Genomic DNA, 17,079 nt, shown 5'->3' with positions numbered 1-17,079 from the left:
TCTTCTGGCTTGCAGGGATGCGTGCAGACAGAGCACCCAATACATAGGAAAGAGATCAGAGTTGGGAGTGGTGGCCCTGCCTGCTACCCCAGCTCTTGGTAGAGGATTAGGAGGCCGGTGGAGGAGGCAGGAGGATTAGTTTAACTATATAGTACTATATAGTTTGACTATATAGTGAGTGTGAGGCCAGTCATATCTCCAACAAAACCCCAAACAAAAGTTATGAATGGCCATTTCCCCTCTAATAAAAGCGGTAGAATGAATAGACAAGCTTGTGCTGTTTCCCAGCGTGCTGTCAAGGGCCGGGCACATAGCTACACTGGACACCAGTTTCTGACTCCCTGTGGGAGCTTTGTGAGATGCTTGCCTTTGTCTGGTGTGCTCCTGAGTGGCGTGTGGGCACTCTGAATAGCCACTAACAAACACCTTTGCTGTATTGGCTGGCACAGAGGTAGACTAACTGTCAAGGTCATGACCGGGGGTGTGGGAAGCCCTGGGCAGGGGAGGGCACGGGACCTGGCCAAGACTGAGCTTGGGAGGGCTGGCAGTTTGCAGAGTAGAGACAATGTTTCCAGAACACTGTGTCCTGAGCCAGCCAGCCCTCCCTGCTGAGCGGAGAGCTCTGGAGAGCCAGAGCGGCAGGTCCTGCCAGCCCCACAGGGAGAAGATGGCTCTGGGAAGCCATGGGAACAACTGACCCCGTGCAGGGCCAAGGATCTTCTCCACCCCCCGGTCCTGCTGCAGCCATGGAATCCTTCTGGAACAGCATGGAAGCCCAGCCCTCCCAGGAGGTCTGGAGAGCATAGGGCCTTCTCCTTCATTCCTGGGAGGTACTGCTGAGTGCCTGGGTTTTTTTAGCCTCCTGTTTGGGGGTCCTGCCTCTTGTCACTGGCAGCAGAGTGGCGGAATTGCTGTCCTGCCAAGGTTTGAGTGCATTTGAGTCACACACAACTTGGTAGGGGCTCGGAAAACCTGGGCACTACAAGAACCATCGCTGGTGGTGAGCCCCTGGTAGCCCATGGCCTCTGAGTGCCAGAAAAGAAGAAAATGAACCCCACTATCTGACCTGGAGCCCTCATGCCTCTGGCTTCCAGGCACTTAGCACGTGTCAGCTGCTGCGCTCTGAGGTGTGTTTTCTCACCAGCCTGCTGTGATGCCTTGCACACAAAGGTTTGGGACCTGGCCCTCTCTGGGTTATTGTCACCCACGGGGGTTTGTGTTGGGACTTATGTGTAAAGTCCCTTGGATCCCGGGCTCCTGGGGTGGAGAGGTGATGAGAGGTTTCCCGAGTGTGGGACTGTCCAGGCAGATATAGGTCTGTGGAATGCCCGTGACTGGCCTCTGTAGAGCGTTCAGGGACACCTGTGTCTTTGGTTGGTGCTTGTCTGTCCTTCCTTGTGTGGGTTGAGGGTGACTGCAGAGTGTTCTGAACCTACAGGTCACTTGGAGTGACTGTGGGGGCCAGGCCTGTGGGTGATGTGCCAGAGTTCTGAGGCAGGGGCAGGATTGCGGACATGGCCTGGCCTGTGGTAAGAGGATGTGGATGGCCCCTGTGAACCCTGGGCTGTGCAGTGGAGTATGGGGGGGGGCCTCCTGTAGAGAGAGGTCCAGATCCTCCCTCCCTCCCTAAGAAGCCTCTAACATCGATGCTCCCAGAGGGACGGGGAGCACATCAGGAAGTCTAAAAGCAGACACCCAGAGTGGGTTCATTTCTCATTCTTGGGCACTATGGCGCTTCTGGCTTTGACCCAGTGACTAGGACGAGAGGCTTATCAGTTGCATTTTTCCTTTTGGACAAGAGGCAAGTGTGGGGCCACTCAGGCTCACCCACTGTCTGCAGACAGACCTGAAGACGTAAACGCATTCAGTTATTTTCTGTCTTTGGTGGGGGCCACGTTTGGGCTGTTTTTCTGAATATTGCTTAACTGACTTTTTGTTCTGAACAAGCCGAGGCCATCACTTGGGATAGCACAGGACTCACCCTGGGAGGCAGGCAGGGTTAGTGTTTCAGTTGATTTTGTAAGCACCTGTAGACTGGCTGCTGGGAGAAGCAGCTGGTTTCTTCTCCTCTGGGTGTCCAGCTCTCTTGCTGGTGTGAGCGAAGGGAGGAGGCTGGCTTCTTCTTCTCAGGGTTTATGTGTAAGTTAATGCACCACCAGATGGAGTCATCTGTGGCGTGTCCTTCCTGTTCCCATGGCACACCGTCACTAATGTTTGTGAGTTGCAGTGTTTTCTAAAATGATTCTGAAATGGGTGATTTCTCCAGCTTTTCTATTTTTCAACTATAAATGATGACAAAATGTTACTTTTTCCCTTTTGCGCTGGCCCTTTAAGATCTCTCCTCCTTATATATGCTGCAGGATGACACAGTGGCCATTCTTTGGAGTGTGCCCCCGTCACCCCACACTCTAGGCTCCGATGTCGCCTGCCGTGCTTGTGAGTTTAGAGATGGGGCAAGGCAGTCTTAGGAAGCTCTGGTCCCTGTGGGTCAGTGTCCCTGCAGTCTGTGTATTCTTGTAGTTCTTTGGAAATGGCTGGTGGCATCCCAGGCTAACTAGCCAGCCTCCTACTTGTTAGAGTTGCTGAGGATGTGGCTGGTGTTTGATGCATTCAGACTAAAATGCCCACATTAGTGTACCCCGTGCCTGGCCCCTCCCTGGACTCTTCCCTGTGTTGAGTTCGGCATGTGTCTCTGAGCTGTTTGTCAGTAGCTCAGGTGTGAGCATCCGTCACGGCTGCTTCATCGTTTCTAAAAGTCAGAGAGCCTGAGCCTGACCCTGGGCAGAAGATGATCCATATCTTGTCTTTAGAATCCCTCATGATGGTCTTGGGCTGAACCTAGGGGTGTTAGCAGTTCTTAAAGAGCGTCAAAGGCTGGGCTGTCCCTCACCCTGCAACCCCAGGCCAAGGCCTCTGGCCCCTATCCCTTTGTGGTCCTGCCTGGTCGGCCCGAGTGTAGGCTGTGCTCAGTAGCCTTCTGTGACTGTGCGGCCTTCAGAGACTCCATGCCCCTGCACCCGGCAGTCAGGACCTTTAGGAACACCCTGATTCATTCATCTTCATCTATCACTCTGAGCAGAAGCAGTGGCCATGGTGACAGGCACAGGCTGGACTGTCATCTCTAGTGGCTTATGGTGGAGGTGTTTCCTGTGCCTCAGGAGCATACTGGGTGAGTGGAGCATGCTGGGTAATAGTGCTCCTTCTCTCCCCACAGTGCTTCACCGATACAGACACATTTTGGGGCTGTGGCAGCCAGACATCGGGCCGTATGGAGGACTGCTGAACGTGGTGGTGAGTGGGAGCCTCGTGGTGGTTCTCGTGCGAGCAGGAGGTGCCCACACTGGAGAGCGGCAGCGCCATTTCTTGGCTCAGTAGAGGAGACTGAAAAGCCAGATGTTACTTTGCAAGTGCACACAGATTTGTTGTAAGCAGCCCATCAGCCTTCTCGCTGTGCTCCTGGACTGCTGAAAGACACTCAGGCAGCCGTAGGGTCCTCAGCTCCTGGATGCGGAGGTTGCAGGATCCTGGCTGCAGCCACAGGCTCTGATGTGCAGTTGTGGGCTGAAGGAGAGGACAACCCTGCCTGGCGTGACCCACTGTCTCCTTGCTGCAGGTGGATGGCCTGTTCATCATCGGCTGGATGTACCTGCCTCCTCATGACCCCCATGTTGGCGACCCCATGCGATTCAAGCCACTGTTTAGAATCCACCTGATGGAGAGGAAGTCAGCTACGGTGGAGTGTATGTACGGCCACAAAGGGCCCCACAACGGCCACATCCAGGTAGAGGAGAGCGAGGTCCCCTGTGACGTGACACAGGCATGCGTAACTGAAGGGCCGTCCTCCTTTGGTTGTCACGGTCCCATGCCATCCTGGTGGGTGCCAGGAACGTGTGCCATGGCGCCTTTAGCTGTGGCCTGTCACGGTTCTACTATGACCCCTGGCTATAGGCTGTGGCTTGTCCAGCTCAGTGGCGTGGGGAAAGGGTCTCCCCGACGCCGTGTGTGTCTGTGTGAAGATGGAGGTTGCCGGAGCCCCCGGAACTTCCTTTTGCCTGGAGCTGTGCTCTTCTCCCCGTAGGCCAGTTTCTGGCCTTCTGCTGGCTGGTGCGTCAGTGTGCAGGCACATGCTCCAGTCTGAAGCTGGCTCCCGTGAGCCGGGTAGGGGAAATGCCGTGCCTGCCTCTGGAAGTGCTCATGCCGGGAGATGGGGCTCTGGCTGCCTTCCTTCCAATGGCCTGTTAGAGATGCATTTGGATCTTTTTTGTTTTGAAAGTTAAAAAAAAAATGACAAATCAACCATTTTGTGTGTGTGTGTGCGCGCGCGCGTGTGTGTGTGTGTGTGTGTGTGTGTGTGTGTGTGTGTGTGCGCCAGCCACAGTGCACATTTGAAGGTCAAAAGACAACTTATGAGTCAGTTCTCTCCTTCCATGTACGTTTTGAGGATCAAATTCAGATCTTCAGGCTTGGTTGATGACCAGTGCCTTTACCTGCCAGGCCATCTCACTAGCCCCTCAGAAAATTTGTTTGGGTGGGCATGTGTGCATATATTCACCTGTGTGTGGATGTATGTGAGCTCGTGCGTGCACCCATGTGGTGGTGGGGCCCACCTCAGGTGGTGTTTGTTGTTACCTCTGAGCCGTTCCTCTTGTGTTTTGAGTCAGGGTCTCTTGCCGTGACCCGGGGCTGGCCAATGATGTTCGGCTGGCTAGCGAGCCCTAGGGATCGCCCTGTCTCTGCCTCCCCAGCTCTGAGGTTCCAAGCTGTGCCACCACACGACCACCCAGGTCCTCATGCTGCCACTGCAGGCATCTCACTGACAGCCATCGCCACCGTGTGACATGCCCCAGCCCTCCTTTTTTTTTTTTTTTGGTTTTTCGAGACAGGGTTTCTCTGTGTAGCTTTGCGCCTTTCCTGGAACCCACTTGGTAGCCCAGGCTGGCCTCGAACTCACAGAGATACGCCTGGCTCTGCCTCCCGAGTGCTGGGATTAAAGGCGTGCGCCACCAACGCCCGGCTTGCCCCAGCCCTCCTTTTATTTTGAGACAGTTTCCCTGAGTTGCCCATCCCCGTCTGGAGTCCACCCTCTTGTCCAGGCAGAACCTGGAATTTCCTGCCTCAGCCTCTCAAGTAGATGGAATTACAGGCCTGCATCATCAGACTTGACATGTTTGGGTCTCAGTGGGTTTAGTGGGGAGGGTGGTGGACATTAGGACTCATTGTCCCTCCTGGTCCTTTTCCTTCTGTGGTCACACTGAAGATCGTGAAGAGAGATGAGTTCTCCACCAAGTGCAACCAGACAGACCACCACAGGATGTCCGGTGGGAGGCAGGAGGTGAGTCCTGAGGTCTAGGAGGGAGGCTGTGGAAAGATGTTTGTATGCCTGGCTGTCTTTTCTCGTGGGCGCGAACCTGGCCTCCTGCTGGTTGAAGCAGAGGCACGGGAGGTCCCATCATTTGGAACTGCCACCTCATAGCCAGCATCATTGCTGCACGTTGTCATGCCAACCCCTTCTGTGCAGAGCGTGTCCCTGGTCCACCTTAAAGCAGCATCCACGCGGACATGTGCATGACGTAGCTTCTTTTCCCCAAGCAGTTGGAAATCCCTGCTCTCCCAGCACATTCTAGTGGGAACCCACCCACTTAGACCTCTAGAAGCTGTGTCCAGATGTGTAATGCAGGGGCCCCCTGAAAGCTGCTCAGGGCTATTTTCTCCACACAGGGTACCTGGTGGCCTGGGGTTCTAGATCATGGCAGCACAGTGGATACCCATGTGTGCTTGGCTTCCTGCCAGTTGCACAAGTGAGTTTATGTTGCTTTTGAGGTTTGAGCTTTGAGCTTTGAGTTTTGAGCATCTAAGTTTGCACCACCACTAAGAACAACTTGAGATTGTTGAATATGGGTGTCTGGTGGAGCTGTTTATGATGGGTGTGCATCTGTAGCCATTTTCTGAGTTTCCAGGGTTCCTGGTGGCCAGAGACCCACAGGAGAGTTCCAGTGAACAGCGCTTGCACTCGATGGAGTACCTGCCCCAACACTGCCACTAAACTTTGGTTTCCTGCGGTCATGACTTGCTGCCCCTCTGAGATTGTTGGAATTCTCATTTACGAAGCCCTCAGCTGTGAAGTCCTTAGAGGTCATGGGCTCATTTTCTGGAAAAATGTGATGGGATTTGAGGGGTTCTAAAGGCTCCCAACACAGTGCGCTCCTGGCTGAAACAGGAACAAGAGCTTTCCTGAGAGCTGAAGTGTCTTCGTGAGGAATGAGCCAAAGACATCGTGTGTTCATAAGTTCTGGGTTTCCTTGGCTCTGAGCCCTGGTAACAAATGTAGGTCTCTAGTCACATCCCAGACAGGCATGTCCATCCCAGGGGTCCAGAGACACTGCCCGAACTTTTCTTGCCCCCTTTCCTTGAGACAGTGGCCTCTGGGGGTGCGAGAGAGCTAGGGAGAGAAGAGGTGCCGGGAGAGGAGGAAGTTTGGCCATGTTGTCATCCTTGGCCGTCTCCCAGGGCTCCCGGGAGCATGATGGTGATTGCTGAGTGCCAGGCACAGCGTGTCCCCTGGATGGATATGACAGTCACTCCTGAGCTGTGTTCCAGGCCCTGGTGCTGTCCTCATGTAGCTGGGGCTTGCCCTGGTGGCTGCAGACCTTGGCTCTGAGCAGTGGAGACCTTGGCTTCTCAGTGGTGTTCGCTCCAGTCAGCTCAGTGTGCTTCTGATGAAGTCTTTGCTGCTCCCATTTGATTGCTTTTATTTTGTCTGTTCCCTATTTGGTTTTTATGAAAAATGTTTCCTCCACAAGACCAGCCACTGTAATGAAAGGTTTAATTTTGAGGGTGGGACAGGTTTTATTAAGTCTTAATTAAGCCAGACTGGTTGTCCTGGGGCTCACTTTGTAGATTGGGCTGGCCCAGCACACAGAGATCTGCCTGCCTCTGCCTCTTGAAATTTTTATTTTTAATATATGCATGTGTGTGCGTGCACTTGTGTGAATATTTGTCAGAGTCCAGAAGAGAGAATCAAATCACTTGGATCTGGAGTTATAGGTCATTGTGAGCTGCTAGATGTGGGTATTGGGAACTGAACTCTGGTCATCTGGAAAACAGGAAATGCTCTTAGCCACTGAGCCATCTCTTCAGCATGAGGAGTTTAATGTCAGTGGGGCCTAATTTTAAAACAATTTTTTTGGGTTTTATTTATTTATTTATTTTTGGTCCCCCCGTCCCCCCCCCCCCCAGACAGGGTTTCTCTGTGTAGTTTTGATGACTGTCCTGGAATCTTGCTCTGTAGACCAGGCTGGCCTCCAACTCAGAGATCCACCTAGCTCTGCCTCCCGAGTGCTGGGGTTTGGGGGGGTAGTTTAAAAAGCCTTACCCCAGTTTGCAGACAACCTTCCCTTCCTCTGTTTGATGAAGCACATTTCTTTCTTTCTTTCTTTCTTTCTTTCTTTCTTTCTTTCTTTCTTTCTTTCTTTCTTTCTCTCTCTCTCTCTCTCTCTCTCTCTCTCTCTCTCTCTCTCTCTCTCTCTTTCTTTTTTTTTTTTCTTTTTCCGGAGCTGAGGACCGAACCCAGGGCCTTGCTCTTGCTAGGCAAGCGCTCTACCTCTGAGATAAATCCCCAACCCCTTTTCCTCTGTTTAAACAGAGGCATGGAGACCTACTGTTAGTGTTTCAACCCCTCCCTTGGGATCGAGGCGGACCGGTTTTGATTTGTAGTCATGTCTGTCTTATGACTCTAGGGACCCACCCACTGCTCCTCATGTCTTAGAGCTCATGTCTGTGGATGGACGGTATTGAGAGTCCTGACATCTACCCGTTTTGTCCATGTGTCTGGAGTCTTTGCATTTCTGTATGGTTCCATGAGGTGCTGGACCTAGAGGTCAGTTTGTAGCCTTGACAGGGCGGAGTACCTGACTTTTCCTTCAGGCCTTGCCTCTGGTCAGTTTGTTCTGTGGCTTGCACAGTAGCAGCCCTGTACACAGGGCTTGTGTGATTTCAAGCTCTACTTTGTACAAGATGCTGGAAACAGAAATTGGTAAGATTTCGTGTTGTGCCTCTGGCTTCCTCTGGGCCCTGCAATGGCTTCTGGGTTCCTGCAGTGACATGCTAAAGAAACCCGTCCCAAGATTGTAGCTTTTCTTAATTTTGCCCATTGCTTTTGCCTCCATTTGCGGAGCTCATGCTAGTCACGGGAAATGCCAGGTCAGGTTTGGAAGCCTATGTCAGTTAATTATGTAGAATCAAACCTTTGGGCAGGGGTTGTCCTGAGCAGGGTCTGGGTGGCCTGTCCTGGCTGAGCAGGGGCTGTTTCTCATTGGCTGGGGTTAGGATGGGGCTCTGCTGGGCCTGCACTCTTCCCGCTGCCTCAGGTCTCTTGGGTGGTGCAGGGTCAAGCTGGATCCGTATGGATACCAGTCTCCCACCATGGACACAGTAAGGGGCTGTTGCCCAGGACAGGAGCTCTGACCCCAGCCTTGCCTAAGGGAACCCTGTGACCTTGCTGCCCCCTCCTGGGAGTCTGAGGCTGTGTGCCCCGGGAAGGTGAGGACCCTGTCCTTTATCACAGGTGGGCCATCCTCAGACCCACATCCCAGGGGCTCACCAGCTCTGGCTCATACCTGCCCACCGGCCAGCCCCTTCGGCTTGGAAGTATTCGTTCGGTCAGCTTCATGCAGCAGCCTCTCTCCTTCCGTTTTGGTGACTGCCGTGCCCTTGTTCTCTGAAGGAGTTTCGGACGTGGCTGAGGGAAGAGTGGGGCCGCACGCTGGAAGACATCTTCCACGAGCACATGCAGGAGCTGATTCTGATGAAGTTCATCTACACCAGTCAGTACGAGTGAGTCAGGGCCTCTGGGGTGCTGTGAGCGCAGTCTCTTGGTACTGTGAAAGTAGTTCACCTCGCTGGAGGTGTGAGTGCCGCCCTCTCTTTGGGTGAGGCTGGCCTGTTTCTATAGAGACTATGCGGTTCCCATTCTGTGGGGACTATGAGTGCAGTCCCCCTTCTCTGGGTACTGTGAACACAGTTGTTTCTCCTCTTTGGATACTGTGAATTCAGGTCTCCTTTTTCTGGGTGGGTACTGTGGACTTAGTCCCCCCTTTCTGAGTACGGGTATTATGAATGTAGGTCCCCTTTCTCTGTAGGTGCCGTGAGCACACCCGTACCCTCCACCCCTACTGTGGTATTGCCACCCTAGTATAGGCGTCAGTGGCCAGTGTGTGCTGAAGCCAGGTGGCTCTGGGAAGCCTGGTCTTGGCCTCCTCCTGGCATCTGGCTCCATGCCTGACCACCACCCCTCCCTGTGCTGGGGGCATGGGCTCCTTTCCTGAGGGTAATGGTGAGCTGTGCTGTGCTCCTGGGCTTGCCCCTCCTAGGCCCTGAGGGTGCACATCGGTGCCAGGAGTGCTGTGCCCAAGAGCTGGGGGCCTAGTCTAGGGGCTGCCCAGGCACGGAGGACACCTGTCCAGTCAGGCTGAGCCTCTTGCTTCTTCTGTCTCTGCCCCTGCAGCAACTGCCTGACCTACCGCCGGATCTACCTCCCACCCAGCCACCCCGATGACCTCATCAAGCCCGGCCTCTTTAAGGGCACCTATGGCAGCCACGGCCTGGAAATCGTGATGCTCAGCTTCCACGGCTCATGGGCCAGGGGCACCAAGATCACGGTGAGCCGTACCGGTGTCTCACAGCCGTCTGGTGGGCAGGCATGAGTCCACTGTGCTCCAGAGACCCGGGATCCAGCGAACGAGGACCCTGCCGGTGCTGCTGGGCGTGCTGATTTTTAGGCCCTCTCCACTGATGATGACCCAGACTTCCTAGGTTCTGAATGAGCAGGAACTTGGAAAAGGCTGCCTAACTAACATCCTTGTGCAGCCTCACTGGGACCCACTGCCCAAGCAGGCAGCCTCACAGCGCATGTCGGTGTGGGCACTGTTGTGGTCCGGGCTGGGATCTGAGCCTCAGATAAAGCCCCTCTTCCTGAGCTCTGCATAGCTGGCTGGCTGCACGTGTGGCTGTGCCTTGCCAGGGCCACTTTGCCGCCACTGGGCTCACCTGTCACCGAGTTCTGGGAGGTGGGTTTTAGATGCTACTACTGTGTCCTGAGCAGCCAAGCCTCCAACCGGGGGCTTCTGTGGTCCATGTCCCTGAGCTGTGGATCAGGGTCCTCATGATACCTGACTGCTCCCCTGGGGTTTTAGCACTCCACCACCACGGAGTGGCTGGTGGAGAGGATGGGAGGGAGCTTCTCCCGTCAGGCTCAGAAACTGTTCCAGTCAGACCAGCCTGAGCTGAGCTTCTGGCCTGCTCTCGGCCAGGCCCTGGGAGGGTGCGCATGCTTCACAGGCAGGGTCGCTAGACATCTGTGTGAGCCTGCACTCCAGGGCGTCTTGCATCGCTCACTGGAATCACGGTTGTTCTTGGGAGCTGATTGGTTAGGGAAGCCTCAGACTCCATCCAGTGCCTTGTGAGGTGCGGCTGCAAGACCTGGCAGAACTTGAGCATGCTCCGCAGGCAGGCCGGCCGGGAGGTCTTCCTGGGCCTCTCAGCCCTGCTTACTGCCACCTGTCCCTTCCCTCAGGGCGACCCCAACATCCCCGCGGGGCAGCAGACTGTGGAGATTGACCTGCATCGCCGCATCCAGCTGCCCGATGTAGAGAACCTCCGCAACTTCAACGAACTCTCCAGGATCGTCCTGGAGGTCCGCGAGCAGGTGCGGCAGGAGCAGCAGGAGGCCGGCGAGGACCCCGCCCCACCCCGGGAGCCTTCCGCGAAGGGCCCCGAGGGGCCGCCACCCGCCGCCGCCTCCGCCGCCGCCGCCGCCGGGGACAGCAAAGAGGCTGGCAGCGGAGCTGAGGCCGCCGCCGCCGCCGCCGCCGAGCAATCGGCCTCAACTGGGCAGGGGCAGCCGTTTGTGTTGCCCGTGGGCGTCAGCTCGAGGAATGAGGACTATCCCCGGACTTGCCGGCTATGGTGAGGACCCCTGCCTCACAGCTTAGAAGCCTGGTTTTAGGTGTTTTGTTATGTGGGGGTCCGGGCGGGGTGCACGCGCCATGGTGCACAGTGGAGGACAGAGGACAGTGTGGAGTCAGTTCTCTCCCACCTTTATGTGGGCTCCAGGGATCGAACTCAGGGGGTCAGGCCGCATAGCGAGTGCCTTGACCCACCGGGCCATCTTGCCCGCTCAAGGTCTGTTTTTGGCTCGTGGTTTCAGCCATTGTGGAGGGAGGCTGGGCTGCGTTCCTAACAGCCTGTGACAGAAGCAGGCTCACATGCAGAGCAGGAAACAGAGCATGGGCCTGAGACGGGGGTTTGGCTGTCCCCAGCAAATTCCTTCCTACAGCTAGGCCCTGCCTGCTGAGGGCTCAGGACATTAGCGGCGGAGTTCACACTCAGAGCCTGGGGGTGGCGTGGGGCGGGACACACAGCATTGCAGATCCAACGCAACACCCTATAGAAGGACCCAGGGTGGGATTTTTCTCAAGAGCCTTTAGGACGTGGGGCCACTTCAGGTGGCACCGACGGCGAAGCTTCGCCAGGGGCTCGAAAGATGACTGACTTGGTTAGTCAGGTGAAAAAAAGACGACAAGGAAAATGCCCCACAGATTCGGCAAGTGGGTGGAGCAGGAGAGTTCCGGTCCTGCAGTGTGCCTGGGTGTCCTGTGGGTGGCGCCATCGCACACATCGCAACACCAGGCTCTTCGCTTGTTTCCTGTCTCCCCCCACTACCTGTTTCTGCCCCTTTGAGGTCACACAGCCCCTTGGTGGTTTTTGTCATGTGTGCCCGCACTGGTGAGGGAGAGGGGGCATCTGACCCACAACCCAACCAGCTGGGCAGCCGCTCAGACCTCCTCGACCTTTGCCTCTTAGGCTTTAGCCCTGGCCACTGTCTTCAGCTCATGATGCCCCCCTCCCATCATCCAAGCCATTTTGCAAAGAGCAGTAAGGGCCAGGCCCCTGCACTCTGAGGCAGGAAGCCTCTGTGGCCCTCTCTAGGTACCGTGGCCATTGATTACCCTTCTGGAGAAGAACAAGCTTTTCCCCCATCTGAGAAGCCTCTGATCCAGTGTGATGCTCTCTCTGCTCTCCTGAGCAGTCTGTCAGTTGATTCGTCCCTGGGTACAGGGAGGGGCATGGGAGAGTTCTGGCGGGCCTGCCTGGCACTCCTACCTCAGTTGCCACAATGTTTTCTGGGCCACAGATAGGCAAATCTTGGTCTCTTGCACACAGACTACCTAAGTGGCTCAGAGCCCTTGGGGCTCCCATGTGCTTATCCTTGACAGAGTTCAGTCAGGGACCTGAGCCTGACCCTAACCCTGTAAGGGTTAACCCACCTCCTTGGGTGCTGCTTACTGGCTAATTGCTGTGGTGTGGCTGGAGCTCTGGAAATGGAGCTCTGGAACACAGTGTGCACTGTATGTGTGCCCCATGTGGTGTGGGCGCCTGCTCTCTGGGCGCCTTCTGATGGCATGCTCCCTTGTCTCTCTAGTTTCTACGGCACAGGCCTCATCGCTGGCCATGGCTTCACCAGTCCTGAGCGCACGCCTGGAGTCTTCGTCCTGTTTGATGAGGACCGCTTTGGGTTTCTCTGGCTGGAACTGAAGTCCTTCAGCTTGTACAGCAGAGTTCAGGCCACCTTCCAGAATGCCGATGCACCGTCGCCACAGGCCTTTGATGAGATGCTCAGGAACATCCAGTCTCTCACCTCCTGACCTCCACGTGGGCGGAGAGGCTGCCCTGGGGCCTGGGGTGGGGGAAGCATGCACTTTGGAAATGAACGCACACCTCCTCACGAGGGCCCCGTTTGCCCCGAGGCACTTCTTGTATAGTGTGTAACATACTCTTGTATAGTTGATCTGTCGGTAGCTGTGAGGGAGAGGAGTGAGCACCGTGGGGGAGTAAACAGCTGGCCAGGGGGAGTCTGACTAAGCTGGTGGCTGGGGCACAGAGAGTCAAATGGATGCCTTCAGGTTCTCTGGAGAAAGTGAATCTGTCTTTAGGGAAGGTTATGACCCAGCCGCCATGGATCATGGGAGGTGTTCTGCTGCACCTGTTCCCTTTGGATGACCTGGCAGTCACAGCTGGAAGGTGGCCTCAGTGGAGTTTGGAGTATCGGGCCCAGGGACCCTGGATGGGTTTCTATTTCCTCACTAACTTGCTTAGACAAGGGCATTCTACCATGACCTGTTTTCCTGTTCTGGCTGATAGGAGCCACCAGGGAGTGCCCCTGCTGCCTCCATCCTGGCCCCCTGGTGTCCTCTGCGTCACACCTGCTCTAGCATTAGAGCCAAGCTGTCAGGCCAGCCACTTGCTTGTCCCCAGCAGCCACACACCACTCCCTTGGTCTTCCACACACACGATGGAGAGCTGGCCCTGTCTGTTTGTGGGGCCTGTCCTTGCTGGACACCACGTCCCTGTTGCTTTCACCTCATGCTTGTGCAGGTGCCTCCCACAGCGTTGGTGTCAGCAGAGAGAGGGGGCCTCTTTCTAGACGGTCACACTTGTGTGTGGCAGTGCACTGGGATCTTTGCTAATTGAGGACTCATCTGGTCAGAGACCCTGAGTGCTGGGCCGTGCTAATGTCTGTATTGGGAACCCTTTCTGAGGACATTAGTGTCTCCCCCGGGGCAGAGACCAAGAGCTCAGACCTTTGGAACACCCGAAAGCACTTCCAGTCCTCAGCAGACTTCTAGGCCGCCCCTCCCACCTTGGCGGCTCAACCCTGAGGGTGAGCCCTTGTACTTGATGTTCAGAACTCAGCCTATTGGCGAGAGACCTTAGGAAGGTGGCGGCCACACGAGGATGGTAGCGGGCGAAGGACCCCTGTGCACTGGTTTGGGGATGCTAGCTTTCTTCCAGGTGCTGTGACAGCCTGCAGCGAGTTGCCGGGGCTGGGTTCTGGCCTCTGGCATCTTTTGTAGGACGAAGTCCAGCCTTTTGTTACTTCCTTTGTTAGTCATGAGTGTTCCTATTGTGCCAAATGAGGCAGGCTCTGGACGGTGGGGACTGTGACTATGAAGACCGGACAGCTGGGCGTGCAGGTGGCTGCTCTTCTGGTCTCGCTGTGTTTGGAGAAAATCAGGAATACATTTTACCCAGGCCCCGAGGCTTACTGTGGGGATGCTGTAGTTCGGAATTTTCTAAAGTGTCCCCAGGCACTTCCAGTTAAGTAACGGCGGTCACATGTATTAGTCAGCCACACGTTGGCTTTCCTGAACGCATGCCCCATTTGCTGCAGGTGAGGGTTGACAAGGGCTGGCATCACTGTTGGATGGAGGTGGAGCAAACAGTGCTGCCCAGTGTAGGGAACAGCCAGGCCCAGGTACTCTACAGGAGGCAGATAGATGTCTTTGTCCCTTGCCACCCCCCCACCTCACCCCCAATGTGAGAACTGTTGGCTGGCCTTATCCTTTTGCTACTCAGGCTGCATAGTCCATGGAAGTTGGAGAGAAGGCCTCTTGTGGGTCTCCACACTTGGCCTGCTCTGCTGTGTGTGTGTGTGTGGTTGAGGTCAGGTGCAAGCCTCAGGAAGTTTTTCTAGTGGGGACAGTTCTTGTGTGTGAGGATGTTGCTGATGTCTCTTTAGGCCCTGATGTGTTCAGGCCCTGAGGCAGTGGCAGGACGTTGGCTATCATTTCTCAGACTTTCAGCATCTGTAGTCCGCCCTTGGGAGGCCAGTACTGGGAGTCCCAGACTCCTTGCTTAGGTCCTGACTCACCTTTGTCCCTCTGGCATCCACTGCCTGGCTGTTTGTGGCATGTGTTCAGACCCTGGGCCCCTCTGCCCTGGGCTGTCAGCTCCGCAGCATCCCTGCGCCTCCTCTTGGGTCCTCCCTGTCCCCGCATGTCTACCGATAGAGTGGGTGCTTGGCAGTTCCTGGCCAGATGCTGGTCAGCCAGCCCTTCCTCACATCATGCGATGAGCTCGGAGGCACTTGTTAGACTTGTCCCTTCACCAAGAACTCGGGGGCTGAGCACTGCTGGGCCTGGACAGCCGGGGCTCCTCCCCAGCTGCCGGCTTTCTATCCCAGCCCTCCAGTGGCTCTGTCTGCTTGCCAAGCTTGCTGGGAACAACACCCGCGCATTGTATGTTCACTTTTTAGTACTTGTGGGCATTCATGGAGAGGAACCATCCTCCTCGGCTGTCAGGATTTTGTGACCCCCCAGGACACCTGTGTTCCTAGTTTGGGTCTCTTTTCCTCAAGAGAGTGATGCACGGGCGACATCAAGCACCTGACCTGTAATGTGATGCTGGGCAGAGCGTCTGGGGGTGCTGAGCTCCTTCTGCCCCTGCCTTTCTGTCCTGATTGGGCAGAGTGTCAACCTCCTCAGGTCATCATCACCCATTTGCAGTTATAGACTGAGTCTGTGGTTCTGGGGAAGAGCGGGATAGATGTCTCCCGGGAGAAGCTACAGATAGGAGGGCGTGGTTTAGAACTTGCGAACGAGGCCCTGGCATTCACAGCCCCTCGGCCCATATGGCTAACCTTCAAAGAGGGGTTTAGTGGTGGACACTGAGGCACCCACAGGACAGTTTTCTGTGGCTGGATCTTGTGTGTTTGCATGGAGACCAACAAAAAACCACCAGAACGTGCTTTTTCAGCCCAGTTACTTGCGCTCACAAGCCTGTTTGGAAGATGTGGTTTGTCTGGAATGCCTCCGAGCTCTGGACAGAGAGTGGCTCTTAGAAGCCCTCTCGGGTCAGCTCAGCTTTGCCTAAGGATCAGGGAAGGGCCCTGGAACAGTAGCTGCTGTGCGTCTGGGGCCTGACATCACCTGTGACTCTGTCACCTAGGATGTGGGGTTGTTTCTCCTTTCAGTAAACCTGTTTTTGAAGCCTTGTTGTGGGCCTTGTGATTTGTTTCTCTGGGGTGTTATTAAGATGGGGATGGGGGCCCCCAGGAGGGGTGGCTGGGGCTGTGCCTTCTACACACACACACACACACACACACACACACACACACACACACACACTTAAAAATGTTATATATGTGTTTTGCTTGCATGTGTGCATCACACGCATGTCTGGTGCCCGAAAAATTCAGATGTCAGATCCCCTAACTGGAGTTACGGATGATTTTGAGCTGCCACGTGAGTGCTGGGACCTGAACTCGGGTCCTCTGCAAGGGCAGCCTGCTCTTGGCTGCCGAGCCATCTCTCCAGCCCCCTACACTGATCTAAAGTGAAGCTTCAGCTTTTGCACATGAGGAAGGATCAGGGTAAAAAACGCTGGCCGGTATCCTTGGCCCCATCCCAACACCCCCGAGGCACAAAGGAAACTCGGGGAGGGCAGTCATGCCCTTGATGGACAAAATCGGTGAAGTGTTGTGCCAGGCGTCCACAGCAGGGTGGCAGCTTTGAGAACTCTGATGCCTCTCTGGGTGGCTGAAGAAAGCTGAGGAAGGAGCACCTAGCCACCTAGAGGGCATGGGCAGGCAGAGCCCAGGGCCAATGTGCATGGATCACTGTTGCATGATGGGATGTTGGAAGAGACACAGTATTATGTTTATGTAGACTGTAAGAACAAACCAGCTCTGTTTGACTGATTCACACATAAACTTGTGGCTTGGCAAGCATAAGAATCTGAGTTCAGCTCCCCGACACCCATGGGCCGGTAATCCCAGTACTTGGAGGCGGTACCAGGAGGACCCCTGGGGGTCTCTGACTAGAGAGCGAGCTCTGGGCTCAGTGACATAACCTGACTTAAAAGGTAAGGTGGAGGGGCCCCTAGAGTGGCCCAGTGAATACAGGTGCTTGTGCAGTCAGGAGACCTGAGCTTTGATCCCTGGAATCCATAAAAAACCAAAACAACCCAGATGCCACGGCTAGAGTCTAATCCCAGCATTCCATTGATGAGAGGTGAGGACAGAATCAGCTGGAAAGCTCATGTATGCAGCAGAGCGAAGAACCGACTCTAAAAGCTACTCTGACCAGCCACCTCTCTCTCTCTCTCTCTCTCTCTCTCTCTCTCTCTCTCTCTCTCTCTCTCTCTCTCTCTCTCTCTCTCTCTCTCTCCCTCCTCTGTCTCTCTCTCTCCCTGTCTCACACACAACACACTTTGAGAATTTTTAAAATGTAGAGAGCAGAGCTC

At 55.2% G+C, this 17,079-nt stretch overlaps 1 protein-coding gene across 3 annotated transcripts in view; it reads left to right on the top strand.

The window, feature by feature from the left end:
* The window catches only part of Fbxo31 (F-box protein 31), a 35,627-nt gene extending 19,798 nt beyond the window's left edge, over positions 1 to 15,829 (top strand). For all 3 annotated transcript variants that reach the window (XM_028880811.2, XM_028880812.2, XM_037206319.1), the window contains 7 exons: positions 3,215 to 3,291; positions 3,614 to 3,781; positions 5,258 to 5,332; positions 8,723 to 8,832; positions 9,503 to 9,656; positions 10,571 to 10,962; positions 12,479 to 15,829. In XM_028880811.2, the coding sequence (XP_028736644.1) occupies positions 3,215 to 3,291; positions 3,614 to 3,781; positions 5,258 to 5,332; positions 8,723 to 8,832; positions 9,503 to 9,656; positions 10,571 to 10,962; positions 12,479 to 12,701 (1,199 nt within the window). In that variant the 3' untranslated portion in view covers positions 12,702 to 15,829. The remainder of the gene's footprint in view (positions 1 to 3,214; positions 3,292 to 3,613; positions 3,782 to 5,257; positions 5,333 to 8,722; positions 8,833 to 9,502; positions 9,657 to 10,570; positions 10,963 to 12,478) is intronic.
* Positions 15,830 to 17,079: the final 1,250 nt, after the last annotated feature.

The sequence above is a fragment of the Peromyscus leucopus genome, chromosome 5 (assembly GCF_004664715.2).
Source record: "Peromyscus leucopus breed LL Stock chromosome 5, UCI_PerLeu_2.1, whole genome shotgun sequence".
In the NCBI taxonomy this organism is placed as follows: Eukaryota; Metazoa; Chordata; class Mammalia; order Rodentia; family Cricetidae; genus Peromyscus; species Peromyscus leucopus.
Note: the sequence above shows the minus strand (reverse complement) of the source record. Positions and strands in the feature narration are given on the sequence as shown.